General features: G+C 44.4%; 1 protein-coding gene across 1 annotated transcript in view; it reads left to right on the top strand.

The window, feature by feature from the left end:
• Window positions 1-18,730, top strand: part of LOC144671280 (ryanodine receptor 1-like) — a 473,493-nt gene that overhangs the window by 367,941 nt on the left and 86,822 nt on the right. Inside the window, exons 76-78 of the mRNA XM_078533089.1 lie at window positions 7,719-7,825; window positions 10,568-10,619; window positions 17,368-17,433. Of these exons, the coding sequence (XP_078389215.1) occupies window positions 7,719-7,825; window positions 10,568-10,619; window positions 17,368-17,433 (225 nt within the window). The remainder of the gene's footprint in view (window positions 1-7,718; window positions 7,826-10,567; window positions 10,620-17,367; window positions 17,434-18,730) is intronic.

The raw sequence follows: 18,730 nt of genomic DNA, 5'->3' as shown, positions 1-18,730 counted from the left end.
AGCGTGTCTCCTGTGGCTGCATAATTAATGAGGCGGGAATGGGACAATACGGCATGAAACCTCACCATTGCGACCCGGCAGTTAAAACTTTCTTCCCGCCCGCTACCGCTTTTTGTACAAATCCAGGATGATTTCACCCAATGCCGTTATGGAGATTTTCACAGCCTGGATGGCACTTTTACTTGGTTTGAAATTAAAAACCTTGGCAAAATTTTCAAAGTCAATGGAAAATAGAAACTGGCATGGTGAGAAATCGGCTGCTGATTCGCTATGAGCCCATTTTGCGCTACTGGCATAGACCAATTTCACTCCCATTGCTTTTTATTTAAAGCCCGTGTGCAGCATTAGTTTAAAGCCCCACCCACACAAAACTTGTGGCGTGAAAATAATCCATAATTCTTACCTTGGGGGGAATGGGGGTCTCCATTTTCAAACTTTTTATTTATTTTCCTTTTCTCTGTGACTGAGAAGTTGGTTTGAGAGAGTCTCTGGTTTTCCACTCCACCAAACCTACTACTTCCCATTATTTGTGATGAAACTGTCTAGTCCTGATCGCAAGACAGATAAAGGTCAGCAGAAATTCTATAGCGATGCGTTAGTGATCTCTGCACAACTTGAGCTGACAAACCCAGAATTAAATACTCAGTTTATAACACAGGTATTCCTGCTATTGAAGCCAAACTATTTCAACAGCATTTAGCTGGAGAAAAAAAACCATTTAAAAATTGGATATACACGACAACTGATGTGTAGAATTTTGCTAAAATATACCATCTTTTGTCTCAGAGCTTTGAACATTTAGAAGAGGAAACATCATACTAGTAAGTGCTGTGCTGTTTCATCTACAGCAATAACAGGATAGGAAGGGACAATGTCGCTTGGACTGGAATGTTCATGTATTTCAGTCAGCCTTTTGTCTTTGCCTTTGTTTATAGTGGTTGGAAAGTGAAGTCAAGAAACACACCTGGTACCTCTGACTTGCAGAAGCAAATCAAATATGTAGGCTTCATGTAAATTGGCTTATCTTTATTTGAACCCGATCTGGCGATAAACTAGCAAAAAAATGGCATCTCATTGCTATTATCTAATATGACTTAAATTTTAAACATTTGGCTGTAACTCTAGGTCTGAAATGATCATTGGGCAGAATTTAATGTCCTGCCTAGTGATGAGTTTAGTGCCAGTGGGAGCATTTAATCAAGTGGGAGTGGCCAGAGGGGACACCACCACCACCTTCCCACCTCTATCCCAATTAAGTCCCTGGTGGGAAGGCCTGGGACAGCCTTCCCACCCCACCGCCATTTGAGGCCTTTAAGTGGGCAATTAATGCCCTCTTGAGGGCCCCATTGTGCCACTGCTGCTATTGCAGGGTTGCTTGCTGGCTCCCAGGGGGTCCCTCATTCAAAAGCACTCAGTGCCTGATTGAGGGACCTGGCATTGGGAAGGGGAGCCCGCTGAGAACCACCCCCTGCCCTTGCTGTGAAACCCACTCCCCCGCTGCCCTCACCCTGCAGTCTCCCTCCTGCTATCACTTTCCTGTGGTCTGGGATCCAGTGGCAATACTAGGCCTTGTGTAGGTGTCATACTGGCAGCAGCCACTGCTTCCTCAGCGCTGCTGTTCAGATAGAGCTGTCAGCCTCTGATTGGCTCACAGCTCTCAGTGGGCAGGACTTCTGCCCTCAGGGTACTTGATCCCAGGGAAGGCTCACTGCTGTCCAGTTAAGTGCCTGAGCGACATTTAGTATACTGGGCTTTCCCTAAAAGGGGCGCTGCAGGACTTCCACCAACTCTCCAGTCAGCAAACACAACCCCCGTTGTCTCCATTAAATACAACTTGTAAAGTCATTATGGCACAGAAGGAGGCCATTTGGTCCATCAAGTCCATGCCAGCTCTCTAGAGCAATCCATCCTGTCTCATTCCCCCACTCCTTACCGGTAGCCCCGCACATTTATTTCCTTCAAGTACCTATCCAGTTTCCTTTTGAAATCATTGTTCATCTCGGCTAGGTCATTGCCTACTAAAAAGTCCTTCCTCACATTCCTTCCTGTATCTCTTGCTCAAAACCTTAAATCTGTGTCCTCTGATTCTTTGTACCATCAGCTAATGGGAGCAGCTTTGTCTCCCTTATTTAAAACTCATAATCTTGTACACCTCTATCAAATCTCCTCTCAACCTCCTCTACTCCAAGGAGGACAGTCCAGGTTTTCCAAACTAAACTTGGAGCTGAACTCCCTCATCCCCGAATCATTCTGGTAAATCTCGTCTGCACCATCAAGAACATTCACATCCTTTCCTGTGGCCATCAGAACTGGATGCAGTACTATAGTTGTGGCCTATCCAGAGCATTATAAAGATTCAGCATAACTTCCCTGCTTTTGTACTCAAGCCTAAGATCCCACATACTTTACTGACTGTTCTCTCAATACATCCTGCTACCTTCAAAGATCTACACACATATATCCCCTCTTTCTGACCTGGCACGCTCTTTAGAATTTGCCCATTAAGTATTTTTCCATTCCCTAGCCCTTCTGCCAAAATGCATCACCTCACAGCTACTTTGTATTAAATTCCAGCTGCAACTTGTCTGGCCATTCTGCCTTTCTGTGTCCTCTTGTAGTCGATTGATATCAACCTCACTGTTTGTCATGCCTCCAAGTTTATATCATCGGCAAATTTTGAAATTTTACCCTGTATTCCGAGATCCAAGTCATTTATATATATCACAAAGCAGTGTCCCTGGCACTGAACCTTGGGGAACATTACTGTCTATCATCCTCAAATCCTTTATATTTGCCATATACTTTGGCATGTTTAGCCCTGAGCATCTATTTTCCTTTAAGTTGTTCCTCTAACCATTTTTCTCATTATTTCTATTTTATCATTCTCATTTTTATTTTACATACCTACAATTGTAGCTTTTCATTGTTTTATCATTATTTTTGCTTCATATCTTTAATATTGTAGTTTAATATATATTTGGGTAACAAATTGGGTCTGCCAATATGAGATCAGCGGTGGAAAGTGATACATAATCAGAGTATTTTGATATTTCTTTCAGAATATGATATGACATGATGTAAGGATTTATCTTTGGGTCCGTGTAAAATAATTAATAGTTACAGGGATTCTCTGATAACTCAGCATTCTAGAATGTTGTACCAACATGAAACAATCCATTTGGAGCAATGCAAGCTGAGTTATACTGTATATACTTATGTAAAAGTCAAGTTTCTAAGACTAAATTTTTAGCCAAAAAGTAGGGCGGTCGATTTTTACATGAGTTATAATTTCGAGAGGTTGAAATCCACCCTCTCCCATCGTCTTGCTATCGCAGAGTTGCCAAGTCGGAGACTGTTTCCGCCAACCCTATCCCCAAATGTAGCCTTGACATCACGTGTTGACATGCGCAGACACAAGGAGCTGAACAGCTGCCTTTAATGGTGTGCTGTTCTACGATCCTATCAATGAGTAGGTTTGCAGCAGGGTCAGTTTGACTTCAGCTGCGAGCGGGTGGTAAATACAAAGAGTTTGGACTTTTTGCCTAAAAGTCGGGGTCGACTAATACACAAGATGTATGAAAAATGATTTTTTGGCCAAAGGTTGGGGGTCGACTTTTACGTGAGATGAACCATTACTCGAGTATATACAGTATTACCCACATGTATTGCTTCATTATTACATTGCCTGGGGCTCTGCACATGCAAGCTTGAATGCACTATCCGTGTGCTGGTGTTTTCCGGACATATGTTCTATGTTCGCTTCAGTGCGCTCAGATTGTCGTAATTAAATTAATTAATCACTGCTCTAATTTTCTTTGTTTGTCCTCTCATTTTAAAACTGATAAGAGAGAGATAATAATCTGTTCAATGTTTTTGTAGCCCATTTGATTCTTCAGGCTGGCTGATAGTTTCTTTCCTTCTACACAGAGGGCCTGAAATGGGGTGATTTTATACCATTGTCATGCTATATGAAGAACGATCATATTGATGCAGATAAAAAATGCTATGAGTCGTTCTCTTAAAGGTGGTCCTGTGTCAAAAGCAAAATACTGAGCCAACATAACCTTAGTAGAGTAAGATATGTAGCATAATTGGGCATCAGTAATAGATGCCAAAAGAAAAGGAATATTATAAGTAGTTGTGACAATACGTACCAAAAAAGTGTCAATGTTGATCATACATTTGCAGCAAGTTCCTTTTTGTGCGTGAAGATTATTTTAAAATAAATTATACATGTAAAATATTGCTGAAAAAAGAGACATGATGAAGCTTGTCGTCTTGCACTCATCAGGACACTTTGCATGAATACTAATATAAGGGGAAAACAACAATTTACGCTATGTGAGGAGAGTTAACTGCCAAGCATTGTTTGTTTGAAATTTAAACCAGTTTGCGACTATCCACTCAGCCCATCGATGGCAGGACACGTTCCCCGCCATCGGATGTTGGGAGCCTTATTGTAATACATCAGCCAACCCGCCGGGCTCATCCCACCACCCCCAGCTGGATCGTCCACCCACCCGTCGATGTGTTTCACAACTGCATATGTAAGGTGTGCACTTGGTGAGCTGCACTTTGCTCGGGACTTCAAGGTTTGTTTGCCTACCTTGCCTCGGTCAACACTCGCAGTCATCAGCACCAGGCTTCACAGACAGCACTACACGCTCACGGGCAGTTCCCTACCTACCGGATCAGCCATATGTGGGTGACTTTTCAACAGCTGCAGGGTTAGAGCTTGCTTGGGGAAGGGGGAAAAGTGGCCTCAAGCAAGGAAAGAGGCTGTGGGATGAGGGCTGTACTGGGGAAGGAGGGTATCGCAGGGTGCGTGTGGGGGCGCATGTTGATCTGTGCAAGTGGCCTCAGGATGGTGAGGGCTGAGGAGGCAGTCTCCAGAGGAGATGAGGCCAGACGGACATGTGAGAGCATGTGTGTGAGAATGGGTGGTGATGTCCCTTGAGCTGGCAGTGAGTGAGATGCCAGTGAATGTGTGATAGGCTTGAGTGTGTAGTTTAGAGTCTTCAGATGGTTGCCATACCCTGCCTGCATGGATGAGATCATTCATCCTCCATCCGCATTGGATGGCCAACCTCTTCTGTGCAGCGTTGGCACTGATCACCACAGCCATCGCCTACCAAGTCAGCGTGGTAATATTGCTGCCCCGCCTGCAGCCAGAGTGGGGGTAGAAGACATCACAGGGGGCCTTCACGGTGTCCAAAAGGCACTCGAGGGCTGCAGTCTTCTTGCCTTTTGGAGCCATGTCTTGGGCTGGAAGCACTGAGCGCAGCAGTACTTTAAATGTAGTGCCTGGCGTGATGAAGCAGCGAGGTGACGGTGTGGCAGGCGAAGTGGAGCCCACCCGCCATTGAAACGGCATGTATCCTGGGAATGCATAATTAATGCGGCAGATTTGGGACGATATGGCACGGAAAGCCGCCAATGCAGCCAGCAGGAAAAACGCCGATTTTTTTTTTTCTCCCACCTGCTACCGTACTTAGTGCAAATCTGGGATGATTCCGCCCGCAATGTCCAGCATTTAGATGTGATTCTGTGATTGGACAGCATTTGCTAAATAAATCCTAAGTGTTCTAAGAATTACACTAACAACCAATTTAAGATTGTCAGTTGGGCTCGCAGTGTGGCACATTGCCTGTACTGGAAGCTACACATATTAATACGCAGGCCCTGTTCTTTGTAGACAGAACGTGTACACATGTTGCACCTGTTTCAGCTAAATAAAATAATTGGCAGGCATTCGCTGACTCATTCCTCAGGGCAATGCCTTGACCCTATCAGGGTCAAGCTGCCTGGTTTAAATTTCAAACAATGCTTGGCAATTAACTGTCAGCCACCATCGGTAGTGCATTCTCCATGGCAACACCTTTGCCAATCTGAGTCTACTTGCCAACCAGTCAGCACTCTCTTCACATACAGTATAAATTGTTGTTTTCCCCTTATATTGGTATTCTTGCGAAGTGTCCTGATGAGTGCAAGATGAAAAGCTTAGACATGTCTCTTTTTTTCAGCAATGCTCGAGCTCTGTATCACCAAACAAACATTGTAAAATCAAAAATCTTGAATCTTCTGTCTCATAGAGCATAATGTTAAATGATTATTACAGAATGACAGCAGGTCAATAAAGTATTTCCTCAGGCTACCTCTAGTTCTTTTGCAAATTATTTTAAATCTGTCCTCTCTGCTCTCTGCCATTGGAAAAAAAATTCTCCTTATTCAAAAATTATTCAAAGCCATTCATGATTTTGAACATCTCTGTCAAATCTCCACTTTGGCTTCTCTGCCCTAAGGAGAACAATCCGAACTTCTTCAGTCTTTGTACATTACTGAAGACCCTCGTGCCCAGTACCATTTTAGTAAATCTCCTGTACCCTCACTAAACCCTTGAAATCCTTCCTGAAGAGTGGTGCCCAGAAATGAACACAGTCCTCCAGCTGAGGCCGAACAAGAGTTTTTATGAAGGCTAGCATAACTTGCTTTTGTGCTCTATTCCTTTATTAGTAAAATCAAGGACCACTAATATGTTTTTAATAGCCTTCAGATCATGAAATAAATTAGGGAAAATTGAATCCAGTTATCACACCCACAATAATCCTGCGCTGTTGTTAATCAAACAAAAGATCTGCAACAGCCAAAATAATACCTTTATGTAGAAGGTCGATGCACTGTTGTAGATTGAATGAGGTTTTAAACTGAGATGTCAACTGGTTGACTTGTTGAATGGTAAACACACCTCACCAATTTATAAACACGTGGCCTCAAACCGATTGGGGTAACTTTTCAGCTTCCCCACATGGTTGGTAATCTGGTGAGTGCAAAATCCACCCGATTTTCACTCTTGATTCCAATGGAATGTAAATTGGATGGACTCTATAATGGTCGGGTGATCTGCTTTGCCAGATTTCCACCCAGGCAGTGAAGGTGAAAATCTACCCCATTGTCTGTATGATTATCGGAGATCCACTCCAAATGATGTACAGAATCCCTACCTTTTTAACTACCTTCGAAACAGATAATAAATTATAACGCCAATAGATGCTACTTCTTTAATTTGACTTTGTGGAAACAAGGACAGTTCGTCAATGGAGGCTTCATGCTTTCCCTTTAAGACAATTAAATGTGAAACTACCAGTTGTATATTGTACAACAAAACAATTCTAACAGAAAAGGATCCAGAAATACAACAGGCAATGCTGCACGTCAGAGGACTGGAAGTCCTGTGCCATGAAGGTTTCTCAAAAATATGGAGCTTCAATTTTGCTTTTAAATAATTGAACTCCTTGGGACAATTTTATAAAATCTCCTGCAAGGTGTTGCCCTTCGATGTGATTCTTACTCTTTTGTAACTAATAATGTATTAACAGTGCTGCATGTGTGCATGTGCACAATATCCACTAACGCAATGTATGTGTCAGCTGTAGAAGAAGTTGTATTACATGTGCAAATGGTTGTGATTTGTGTGAGATTGAACATGGAAGTTGTGTTAGCAAATAGAGGTTTTTTAAAAAAAAGATTTTCAAGCACTGATGAAACAAATGGATCATTAAAGTGTGGAATTTTAATGCAAGATTACCTGGGTACAATCTTGCACAATAAAGATTTAGCATCATGTTGCGTTTTAAAATGTGCATGTAACAGCACATTTGAAAAGTTTGTTCAGATCTTTATCAAAGTTACCTTGTTCATTGTTGTTGATGTATGAATAGAAATCAGGTGAAGAGGAAGAGGAGGAGGAAGAGACAGAAGAGACGAAGCCTGATCCACTTCACCAGTTGATTCTACACTTTAGCCGTACTGCTCTGACTGAGAAAAGGTAGAGATTTACATAATTTTCTGTGCAGTTCAGCACTAAGAATTAATTGCAGCTTTTGTTAAAATGTTGCGCTGGCAGTGTTCGAAAAAGTGAGTTTTAAAGATTTTTAATTAGTAATGGGTGGAAAGGTTATGGGGAGAGGGCGGGAAATTGGAGTTGAGGCCAAAATGAGATCAGCCATGATCGTATTGAATGGCGGGGCAGGCTCGAGGGGCTGAACTGCCTACTTCTGCTCCTAGTTCTTATGTTAGTACCCTGCCCTTTCACTTCGAAGTTGAAGGACCCATGGGAGGAAAGTCATGTCTTATCTGTCTGACTTAAGGGTCCTGTGTGTACGGATATCTGCCAATCTAAATCTACTTCCAACTGGGTGTGGGTCCATAACAAAGCCATTCCCCCAAAATTGTAGCCCTACTCAAAACCAACAGAAGGACTGTTGGTGAGGAAAATCAAAATCTCATCCTGATGCAGTCGGGTTTGGGGTTACGACATATTGTTGAGCAAGAGTATCAGCAGATTTATTTGGCCTCTAACTGACCCGGGAGTGCTGGTGCAGGGTGACTGAAATGAGAATGAGGTCCATTTTAAAACACCATCATAAGCAAATAAAGCAGCAGCCCCAGAAATAATTGGTATTTTTTAAATGCAAAAATTAGAACAGCAGGGTTGGTGATGTGCAAAAAGACCCTCATTTTTTTCAATATTGGAGAAACATTAAACTTATCAATGTAGAATTACATAGAATATAGAGCACGGAAACAAGCCATTCAGCTCAACTAGTCTGTACTGCGGTTTACATTCCACGCAAGAATCCTCTCAGTCTGTCTACCTGATCTCAGCCTTCCAGCTCATCTTTTCCATCATGTACCTGTCTAATTTTCCTTTGAACCCATCCATTTTTCTCAACCACTTTCTGAGTAAAGAAATTTCTCCTTATTGGCTTCATTATTACCATTTATCATCATTATCGCCATCTTGTATTTATGGCCCTTGGTTTTGGATTCTCTCAAAAGTGAGAACATTCTCTCCACATCTACCCTGTCCGACCCATTCATAGGTTTAAAGATCTCTATCGAATCTCCTCTAAGTTTTCTCCTTTCTAAAGAAAGAAAAAACAGCCTGTTCAATCTTTTTTTGATAAAATCAAGTCAAACAGCTGACGGTATCAATGTGCTTACGTTCTCGGACCTATACAAAAATCAACTTAATATCGTGGTGGTGTTGAAATTTTTCATTGCGTTAGTGGCAGAAAATGGTTATCTAGCTTGCCAGTTTATGTCTTGTAGCATTGTGTAACCAATATTATCAACCAGTCCAAATAAAGCAGGCTCTGGACTTTTGACCTGTTGATTTTTTTTTTTTAAACAGCCTGCAGTTTTACAAGCTTGCTGCAAGGTTTACTGTTAATACCAGGATTGAATTTTGTGGAAAATGTTAGTCTTTCCCAGGAGTTGGGTGGCATCATAGTGTAGTTACTTGGTATAAAGAATCCTACAAATGAGGATCTGTATTGCTTTGAGCTATTTCCATGCGAACTAACATTTACAATGCATTGTTGTGCGAGAGGTGAAGGAACATGGGTTTTTATTAGGCACTGTAAGACAGTACTAGCAAATTGGCTTTAAAATATCAAATTTGAAACGGGGCAGGATGATTATGCATTACATCATTAAATAGTATAATTATCTGTGGCTTTAGATTAATAATATTGAAATAATAAAATAGCATAAGTTGCTTGGTAGTACAGAAAATGAATCGTTGCGATTGGCTGATTAAATCAAAAAGCAATTTTCTTTGGTTGTTCATAATAACCAGAGTACAGACCATAGCGAACCAGCTGTGCTTGCAAAACCCAAAACAAAACCTCTACTGTTTAATGTGATTCTGCAATTGGGCAGCACTTGCTAAACAATCCTGAGTGCACTTATAGCTACACCAACAACCAATTTAAAATAATCAGTCAAACTGGTAACGTGGCTCATTTACGCTCGCTAGAAGCGACATAGGTTCATACGCAGGGACCCGTTCTCTGCAGAGGAAAGGAATAATCTCACACCTTACGTCTTTTTTTGAATTATGAGGGAGTTTGGGAAGCCTATAGTTTCCTGTTGCTTTCTCCATGGCAACACCTTGGCCAATTCGTGCCGGCTGGCCAACCAGTCAGCACCCTTTTCACCTGAGGTATGTACTGTTTTGATCGTTTGAAATTTGGTATTCTTGTATTTGTCCTGATAAGGGCAAAACAAAAAGCTTTGGCAACTTTCCAGCAATAAAATAGCGTAACTATTTGAAAAATAGCATAACGCCATCCAGTTCCAAACTTTAGACAATTAGTGGATTTTCGTTAATCATTCATTTATGTTACAACTGTGGCTGACTTTTAATGTTTGCTCCCTTATTTAAATTTTCTACAGTTTGAGAAGGAAGAGCATTCTTAAATTACCCAATGCCACGTAAAGGAAATACGTGGTTCACAGTTTTTTTCAAAAGATAGCTGTTTTTTGTGTATTCTGGCCAAAAAAATCTCCGTCGTGTGGGAGTGCATAGTAGCATTGTGAGGGTGAAGTATATATTTTGTGCTTTTTCAACTGGCAAGTAACAAAAAAAAACTTCACTGCTTACTTAAAGATTTGTGGCAGTTACTGAGCTAACTCAGATAAAATGGCACATTTTAGATTTTCTTGTTTCAATTGTGTTTTCATTTAAGTATGTGTTAAAAACAATGTTTTTTGAATCACTCAGCAAACTAGAAATGGACCATCTCTACATGTCGTATGCTGATATCATGGCAAAGGTGGGTACACATTTATTCTAATAAATATTTAGAACTACTTCAACAGAGATTAAACACTCCAGCATGCTGTGATTTTAAAAGTAATAAACTTAAGAAACTGCACTGTTTTATGCAACTTGACATCAAAGATTTGTCACGTTTGAAAATTCAAAGATAGCGCATGTTCACTTTTAATCAGCTTTTGCTTATCATGCTCCGTATTTTGTTACCGTTTCTCTAAACAAAAGCCCTTGAGGAACGCAGAATTTACAATTCAAGCTCGTGAGTCCCTGATGACTCTGCGGCCGGAATTTTCCAGCCCCATTGCCGTCGGGCATCATGGCGGGCGGAGGGGGAACAATATGGCACAAAGGCCAAACATCCATTTACACCATCGTGAAACCAGTTTGTGATTGTCTACCCCACCCATCAATGGCGGGCTGCATTTCCCACCACCGCATGTCAGGAACGTCATTTTGATACACTTGCATCTAATTATAAGCCCCGCACACCGGAATCACCCCCCCCCCCCGAACGTCAAATTTACCTCCCGCCTCGGCATGACTTCAGAACGACGTGCTTCACAACTGCCATTAAAAGGCACGCACCTGGCAACCTGAACTTCAGGGGCAAACTCGGAGATGGGCGCATGCAACCTTGCGCAGCGCTCGCGAACATCGCCCGTAGGACATCAAGGAAGAGGAGCTGTGCATTTGCAGGGGGCACAGGCAAGCCGCTTTTTCCAGGCTGGCTTCAATGCGGTGCCCAGTCAAGCGCTCCAGTGTGGGTCATGGCAGGGGTGTGGGGGGCTAGGCAGCACAGACTGAAGGAAATACTCAAGCACACGCTGGGAGGTTGGAGTGAGGGGGCTGGTGAGGGAACCGGCCATGCCCTTGGAAAAGCTTGTCAAAAGTGAGCATTCTTCCACTGCTGAGACTGTTCAGCAGCAGCTCCATTGAGATGCTTGGAGTCGGGCCTCTGAAGCTTTTCTGCCCACTCAAGCAACACAATATTATGAAAGTGCCACCAAATGCTCCAGAACCTTTCATCCCTTCGGTGTAGACTGCAAATGAATGTGCGTTTTAGGGGGCAACAGAGCAATTGGCTGACTGGGCAAGTTGTACATCTCCCTTGCCAAAGGTGGCCATGGTGCAGTCATTGGTGGAGGCGCTTACAGCCCCTTGCAATGTCTTTATTAAGGTTTGGATCATTATCCATCATGGTTCAAGTTAACAACGCAGCCTTGCAGTGCTGTTAAGGAGAATGTCTGCGCCTGAGTTGAGAGCACAGCATGCAGTCCAGTGGCCAAAGCTGTCGCCAGTTGGTCAAGTGGAGTGGGGCAGAGGTGGGTGGGGTTTGAACTGCCAATGAGCGTGTTACACACTGGTCATCTAACTGGTGGCAAGCACTCTCCTGCAGGCATGAAGGGGCCTTCAGACTTAACAGAGAGAGGTTCTTAGTACACCTATGCTAACCCACACGTCTCTTTCTTTGACCCTGCATAAGGAGAACATCAAGATCATGGAGTCTGGTGATTTAGCAGTATGCCTCATGGCTTACAGAGACTAGAGAAGAAGAAGAAAGCAGCAGAGGCACCTGGCTTGGAAAAGGGTGGAGCACTTCCCTCAAGATGAAGAGGCGACAGGGCCTGCTGCAGACGCAGCTTAAGATCTAGTGTCCCACTGTGGATCTTCGCTAGACCCAGGCTCTATAGGCGGCGCCTGTCATTGCTACAGATGACCAGGAACCAGTGTCGCTGAAAACTATGCATGTCCAGGGAACTGGTGGGTCAGGCACATATGCCACCTGTCGTAGGATTTGCCGCCACAGGGACATGGAGGGCATCCAAGGCCAGTGGCTGTGAAAGTGACCGTGGCACTCAAATTTTTACTCCAGTGGCTCCTTCCAGGGCTCCACAGGTGATCTCTGTGGGATCTTGCAAGGCAAGGCTCCACGTACAAGTGTATCCTGGAGGTCAGAGGCGCCATCTTCGCAAAGGCACAGAATTTTGTGCATTTCACCCGGGATCAAGAAAGCCAGGAAGCAAGAGCACTGGGATTTGCACAAAGTGCCATCCCTGCACTCAAGTGGCGCTTAGATTTCTGTGGCAACAAGCAGTCAACTACGCCAACCGCAAGGGCTTCCACTCGCTGAATGTTCAGCTGGTGTGCGACCACCACACACGCATCCTACAGGTCCGCATGTGGTTTCCAGGAAGCATCCACGACTCTACTTCCTTAGCAGGTCTCAGATCCCTGACACATTCCAGGGTCCAGAGAGGCTGCAGGGTTGGCTTCTCGGGGGTCAAGGGCTACCCACAGCGGACGTGGCCGATGACACCTGTGCAACAGCTTCAGACTGCAGCAGAGCGACGGTATAACAAGGCTCGAGCCGCAACCCAGACTTTGGTGGAGCAAACTATAGGCATCTTGAAAATGAGGTTCCGGTGCCTCGACAGGTCTGATGGAGACTGAAATACAGTCCCCAGAGGGTGTCACGCATCACCGTTGTTAGCTCTGCGCTCCACAACCCGGTGATGCAACGGGGGAGGACCTGTCTGAGGAGGAGATGGGGGAGCTTCACCTATTCTCCGATACGGAGGGCGTCGAAGGGAATGAATATGACGATGCCAGCGATGAAGCCATCGCACTGGCCAGACAAGGCAGACATGCTCAGGAGGCCCTCATAGCTGGAAGATTTGTGGAGGATGATAACCAGATGCAGTGAGCACAGTCCTGACATCCTGGCGTTGCATCTGTGAATGTCTGACTCCTGTCTGGCTGAGGGTAGCTTGCTTGTGCTCTGTGATCAGGGTCATATCATGGAGATGCAGCTGTGAAACTTTAAATGCACCTGATCCTTTGTCAGCCTTCAGCACCTGACCCCTTCAGGAGCACAGCATCACCAGTCACAAATGCTGATGAGTTGGGGAGCCAACCTCACCTCAGGTGCTGGGAGCACACCAAGAGAATGAGGGAACTCTGTGATGCCTGCCCGAGACTTTCTGGCAGCTATAACCAGCACCACCGAGGTGCAGGCATCAGTAATGTGTCCAGTCTGTGTGAAGCCAGACCATCACTTTGGTCTGAAGAGTACACACTGCACAGGGAAGAATCGCTGGACTGAGACACCTGCCTTTACCCTGAGCAGGAACCAAAGTTACATATCTGAGTGACACGAGCACTGCTAATCATAACAAGGACCCTTAGACATCCTTGGGAGTTTATGTACAATAGTGAAAATTATGTACAAGTGATTAACACCCATGATCAGGCTATGCAACGACATCTTCGTAATCTTCCTAATGCTGCCACTATGTCTCGGTGTTCCCCGGACATCCACAATGGAGGTGGAGGCAGTCTGCTGCCCTGGCTTTGATGACCTTGACGGGCATCCTCTGGAGGGCCGAGACCTGCTTTCGGGGTCCTGCTGTGTGGCAGTGGCACCCTCCTCGCCCTGTGGAGCTGGAGCTACTTGGGGTCACTGGAAGACGGGATTCGGATGGACCGGACACCCCTGGAATCACCTGGGTGAATGGCCCTGGGGTGTGCACCTGCTGATCTTCCACCCTTTGGTTGCCCAAGGGCCCCTGGCTGACTCCTTGAGGAGACTAGGAAGCTGGAGTGAGATCGAACTGCCCCACACCCCTCTCGTATTGACACTGTTGGAGTCCAACTATGGCATCAGCAATGCAGTTCAGCCCGCGCAGCAGTACAAGTCTGATGTCGTAGACCAAGGTCTCCCTGACAGCTGCCATCCTACCAGTGTTAACCTCAGTGCTTTGGTATGCTGGTGCTATCACCTCAGACCGAAGGCGAATGGACTCCTCCAATGTGCCTTGCAATCTGAGGAGTGCAGCAGACATCCCTCCCTGATGTTCCTGAGCTTGCCTTTACAGCTCCAGCAACTGGGGTATGACCAAGTCCAGGTGCTCCTCATCTTAACAGACTCCACAAATTTCTGGCCTCCAGCAATTCTCTGAGTGCCAGAAACCACGGAAGTCCCTTCCGCCGTCTTCTGGGAATCAGATGGTGCGATGTGCTCACCAGATTGTGATCCCGAGGCTACTCTAGAACTAGGTCCCACTGATCTGCAGCGGTGGAGGGTGTGAGTGAGAACTGTGATGGGTCTTCAATTAGGGTGTCATCAGATTCTTCTTCCGAGATGTCTTTGGGGCTTGAGTCAAGTTCCTGCATATGGACCTCCTCGGCTGCTTCCCAGATGTGCCTCCGAAAACAAGGAGAGATAATTAGTGCATGGCAGAGGCCTGCGGAATAGGGAAACTCACTCACAGCATGGTTGTCTGATGGATCCTCACTTGATTGAGCTCCGCCGACCTCAGCGTCAGCACAGGAACGATACAGGATGTCATCAGCCAGCTGGATGACTCTGTTTTCAAAGTCTGTGAGGACCTCAATGTCGGGCATTCCTCCACCAGTCTGCAATCTCTCACTTTTGCTGTGTGCCAGCTTGTCCTGCATGAAGACAGATGGAGAGAGTGTAAGCAGGATGTCTGCCAGGCCAGATGAGAAGAATGCCTGGCATGTGTGAGTGGTGCCATGGGCAGGATGGGGACACGATCTGCAGGACAGATGAAGGTGTGTGTGGGAGAGTGAATGGTGATGTCCCTTGAACTGGCAGTGAGTGAAATTCTTGTGGATGTGTGATGGGTTTATGAGTCTGAGTTGAGAGTGATGAGAAGAATGACTTACCCTGGCGGAACGGAGGAGATCATTCATCCTCTTTCGGCACTGGGTGACTGTCCTCTTTTGCAGGGCATTAGCGCTGACCACCACTGCCACCGCCTCCCAGGCTGGATTGGTGACCTTGCTTGCTGGTCTTCGCCCAGACTCGGGGTAGAGCACTTCACAGCGGGTCTCCACTGCGTCCAGTAGGCGTCCGAGGGAGGCATCACTGAATTTGGGAGCGGCACATTTCCTTCCTTTGGCAGCCATGACTTTGCAGCAGCTTTCAATCCCTTAGAGAGTGCTAACTCTGTGCAGGGGCACCCTTTAAATATGACGCCTGGACTACTGAAGGCCTGAGGTGACGTTGGGACGGGCGAATCAGAGGCTGCCCTGCCTGTGACCCAGGGTGTTTCCAGGAATGCGTTATTAATGAGGTGGGACGCACCAGGAATGGGACGATATGGTGCAAAAACCTGCTATTGAGGCCAGCCGGTGAAACGTCCTATTTCATGCCCGCTACCGCACTGTGCAAAACTGGGACAGTTCCACCCAGCCTGTCTGAAATCCCAGGGTCAATGCTCCACACTCAAGTAAAATAATAGCACATGTCCCAAGCCACTTATAGCCACAGACATTGAGGGCATCCCAAATTTTGAGTATCAAGACCATTAGTTTGTTCGAGAAGAATATTTCATGCCTGTAAGTGCATTTCAATCCTGCAACAGAAGTGGCAAGTGGCATGCAGCCAGTGCACAAGGGGCACTTGGAGTCCCTTTCCAATAGAAATAAATTGTGCCTTCTAGGCATATTCAGCTCCAATGAGAGCCATAACAGTAAGGCAATTAATTTCATCTAGGATCAATTACCTGGCAAAGTCTAGGACATCTGCAAAACTCAAGCTAATTCTGCTTTCAGTGTGAACTTCCCTTAACATTCCTCCTTTAACAGGCACAGAAGATCTAGCCATGGCTTTCTCCTCTCCAGTAGCACTGCTGGAACCAAATAAATCTAGGATGACACTCCAATGAAGTACTGAGGGAGTGTTGCACTGTCAGAGTGCCATCTTTTGGGTGAGATGTTAAATCAAGGCCTCATCTGCCTGCTTGGGTGGATGTAAAAGATCTCATTGTGCAATTTTGAAGAAGAGCAGGGGTCCTTGGTGCCAAGGCCAATATTTACACCTCATTTGACAAAAGAAAACAGATTATCTGGCCATTATCACATTGCTATTTGTGTGAGTTTGCTGTGCACAAATTGGCTGATGTGTTTCCTACATTACAAGTGTGACTACACTGCAGAAGTTGGCTGTAAAGTACTTTGAGACATCTGGTGTTCTTGAAAACACAAAGGCTGTCTTTAAAAATGGAAAGAAGTTCAGACACAAGCATGTTCTGACTCATTTTCCAGTCCCTTGACTGAGGATCTATCAATTTGTCACTTTGGTCCCAGCTGGAATTTCAGACTAAAGCTGAACCACGTACCTGGAAGGTATGGGTTTCATTCCCAATCTGCCGTGTTGCCTAATCTCAACCAGGACATTAGTCGGGCTGCTGTCATTAGCCTACAGAGTCATGAGGAAAAATAATCAGTTTCCCCCTCCAGACCACTATCCAGTGCCTTGCTGGAAACCCATATGTATAGGTGTTAACTGAAGATAGCATAGCCCTTGGCTGTGTTGTTCTTGTCAGCTAAATAGCCTGTTGACAAGGCTCGTACACAAATGATGGCCACAAGGGAACATAGCGAGTAACAAGTCACAATTCAAGAGTGGGTGTAAAAAAGTATTCAAGCTGCTGCAATCATCCTCAGTTGTTGTAATTTGACTGTCAATTTTATTTATATCAGAGGACTGAGTTTCTGTAGTATCTATCAAAAGAAAAACAAGTATGTGTTTGCATCCAGCAATTATGAAATTATATTCTATTAATTAACTTTGTAAAAGCTATAAGCAAAGTATGAAACTATAGAGAACTTATACATTTTGTGCTAATTTTGTAGCCCAAATCCTACTCTGGCCCTTTCTCTTGTTAAAGCTAATAAGTTACAGATTGGGCCTTATCTGTCATATTTTTTGATTTCAGAGTTGCCATATCAAGGAGGAAGATGATGAGGAGGAAGATGGGGAAGATGTAGAACTTACCTTTGAAGTAAGTCTGTAACGGATTACAGAATTTTCAAACAGTATAAGTTCTGAAATCCAGTTCCTGTCCATCAAATAAAAGCAATCAGACAGCTGAGGAATTTGTGTGTATCTTTACGCTAACTGAAAATCATACACTCCAGGCAGCTGCCTGTATAGGTACAGCTCCACTGTAAAATGTAACATATCAATATTATGCATATTACTGTTAATCCCTTTATGTAGCATGCTTACATTAAAAAAATAAATTAGTTGAGTATAACTCTCTTTTATGCATGTGCCCTACTTAGCTCCTTTTCAATCTCATCCTGTATTATGGATTCTCAAGGGTTATGCACCACAGACATAGACCAAAATGCATACATTTTCCTGAATTATCCCATTCCTCTCTGAACTAGTATATAACATTTATTACCCATCCGTCCTAAGTTTTTTTTTGTTAATACCCCAGTATCTCCTCCCCACACCTCAAATGCACATGATCTTAGCCTGGTGACTTTTCTATTTCTAGTTCCATTAACATTCTTTCATAAAACATTCTTTTGAATATTTATCTCCAACAGTGGCTCTTCCATATTCTCCTCCAGTCCTCCTGTATTCTCACTTTCCTCTGCAAAAACCATTATACTTATTAAGCATCTCTGCCACTCTCCTGTTTTTCAATATACTAACTTGCATCAATCCCTGTTCATTCGTCACCCCTGTCCTCACTGACCTACATTGGCTCCCAGTCTAGCAATGCCTTGATTTTAAAATTCTCATCCTTGTTTTCAAATCCCTCCATGGCTAAATCCTTCCCTATCTCTGAAACCTGCTGCAGTCCTGTAACCTTCCAAGGTCACTGCTGTCCTCAAATCCTGGCCTCTTGTGCATCTCTGATCTTCACCTCCCAACTATTGGTGGCCTTGTCTTCCGCTTCCTATATCCTAAACTCTGCTCCCTAAATTTCTCCATCTCTCTAACACTCTCTTCCACTAAGACATTGCTTAAAACTCACCTCTGGCCAAGCTTTTGGTCACCTGTCCTAATATCTCCTTATGTGGCTTGATGTCATAGTTTGAGCTGTGAAGCTCCTTGGGACATGTTATTATATTAAAATTGCCCTGTGTACACAAGTTGTTATTGTTTGAGGTGGATCTGCCTTTTGTAACTTTTCTGTTCTGGGTTTATATATAAAGCAAGGCACACAAGAGATGGACTTCAGAAATTTCCTCAGTGGTTCTCCCCATCCTCTGTTGTAACTTCAACAGAAGATTAATGCAAACCTCAGTTATGGACTTTATTAGAGTCATAGAGGTCTACAG

This window comes from Cetorhinus maximus, chromosome 32 (genome assembly GCF_964194155.1).
Source record: "Cetorhinus maximus chromosome 32, sCetMax3.hap1.1, whole genome shotgun sequence".
Classification (NCBI taxonomy): domain Eukaryota; kingdom Metazoa; phylum Chordata; class Chondrichthyes; order Lamniformes; family Cetorhinidae; genus Cetorhinus; species Cetorhinus maximus.
Note: the sequence above shows the minus strand (reverse complement) of the source record. Positions and strands in the feature narration are given on the sequence as shown.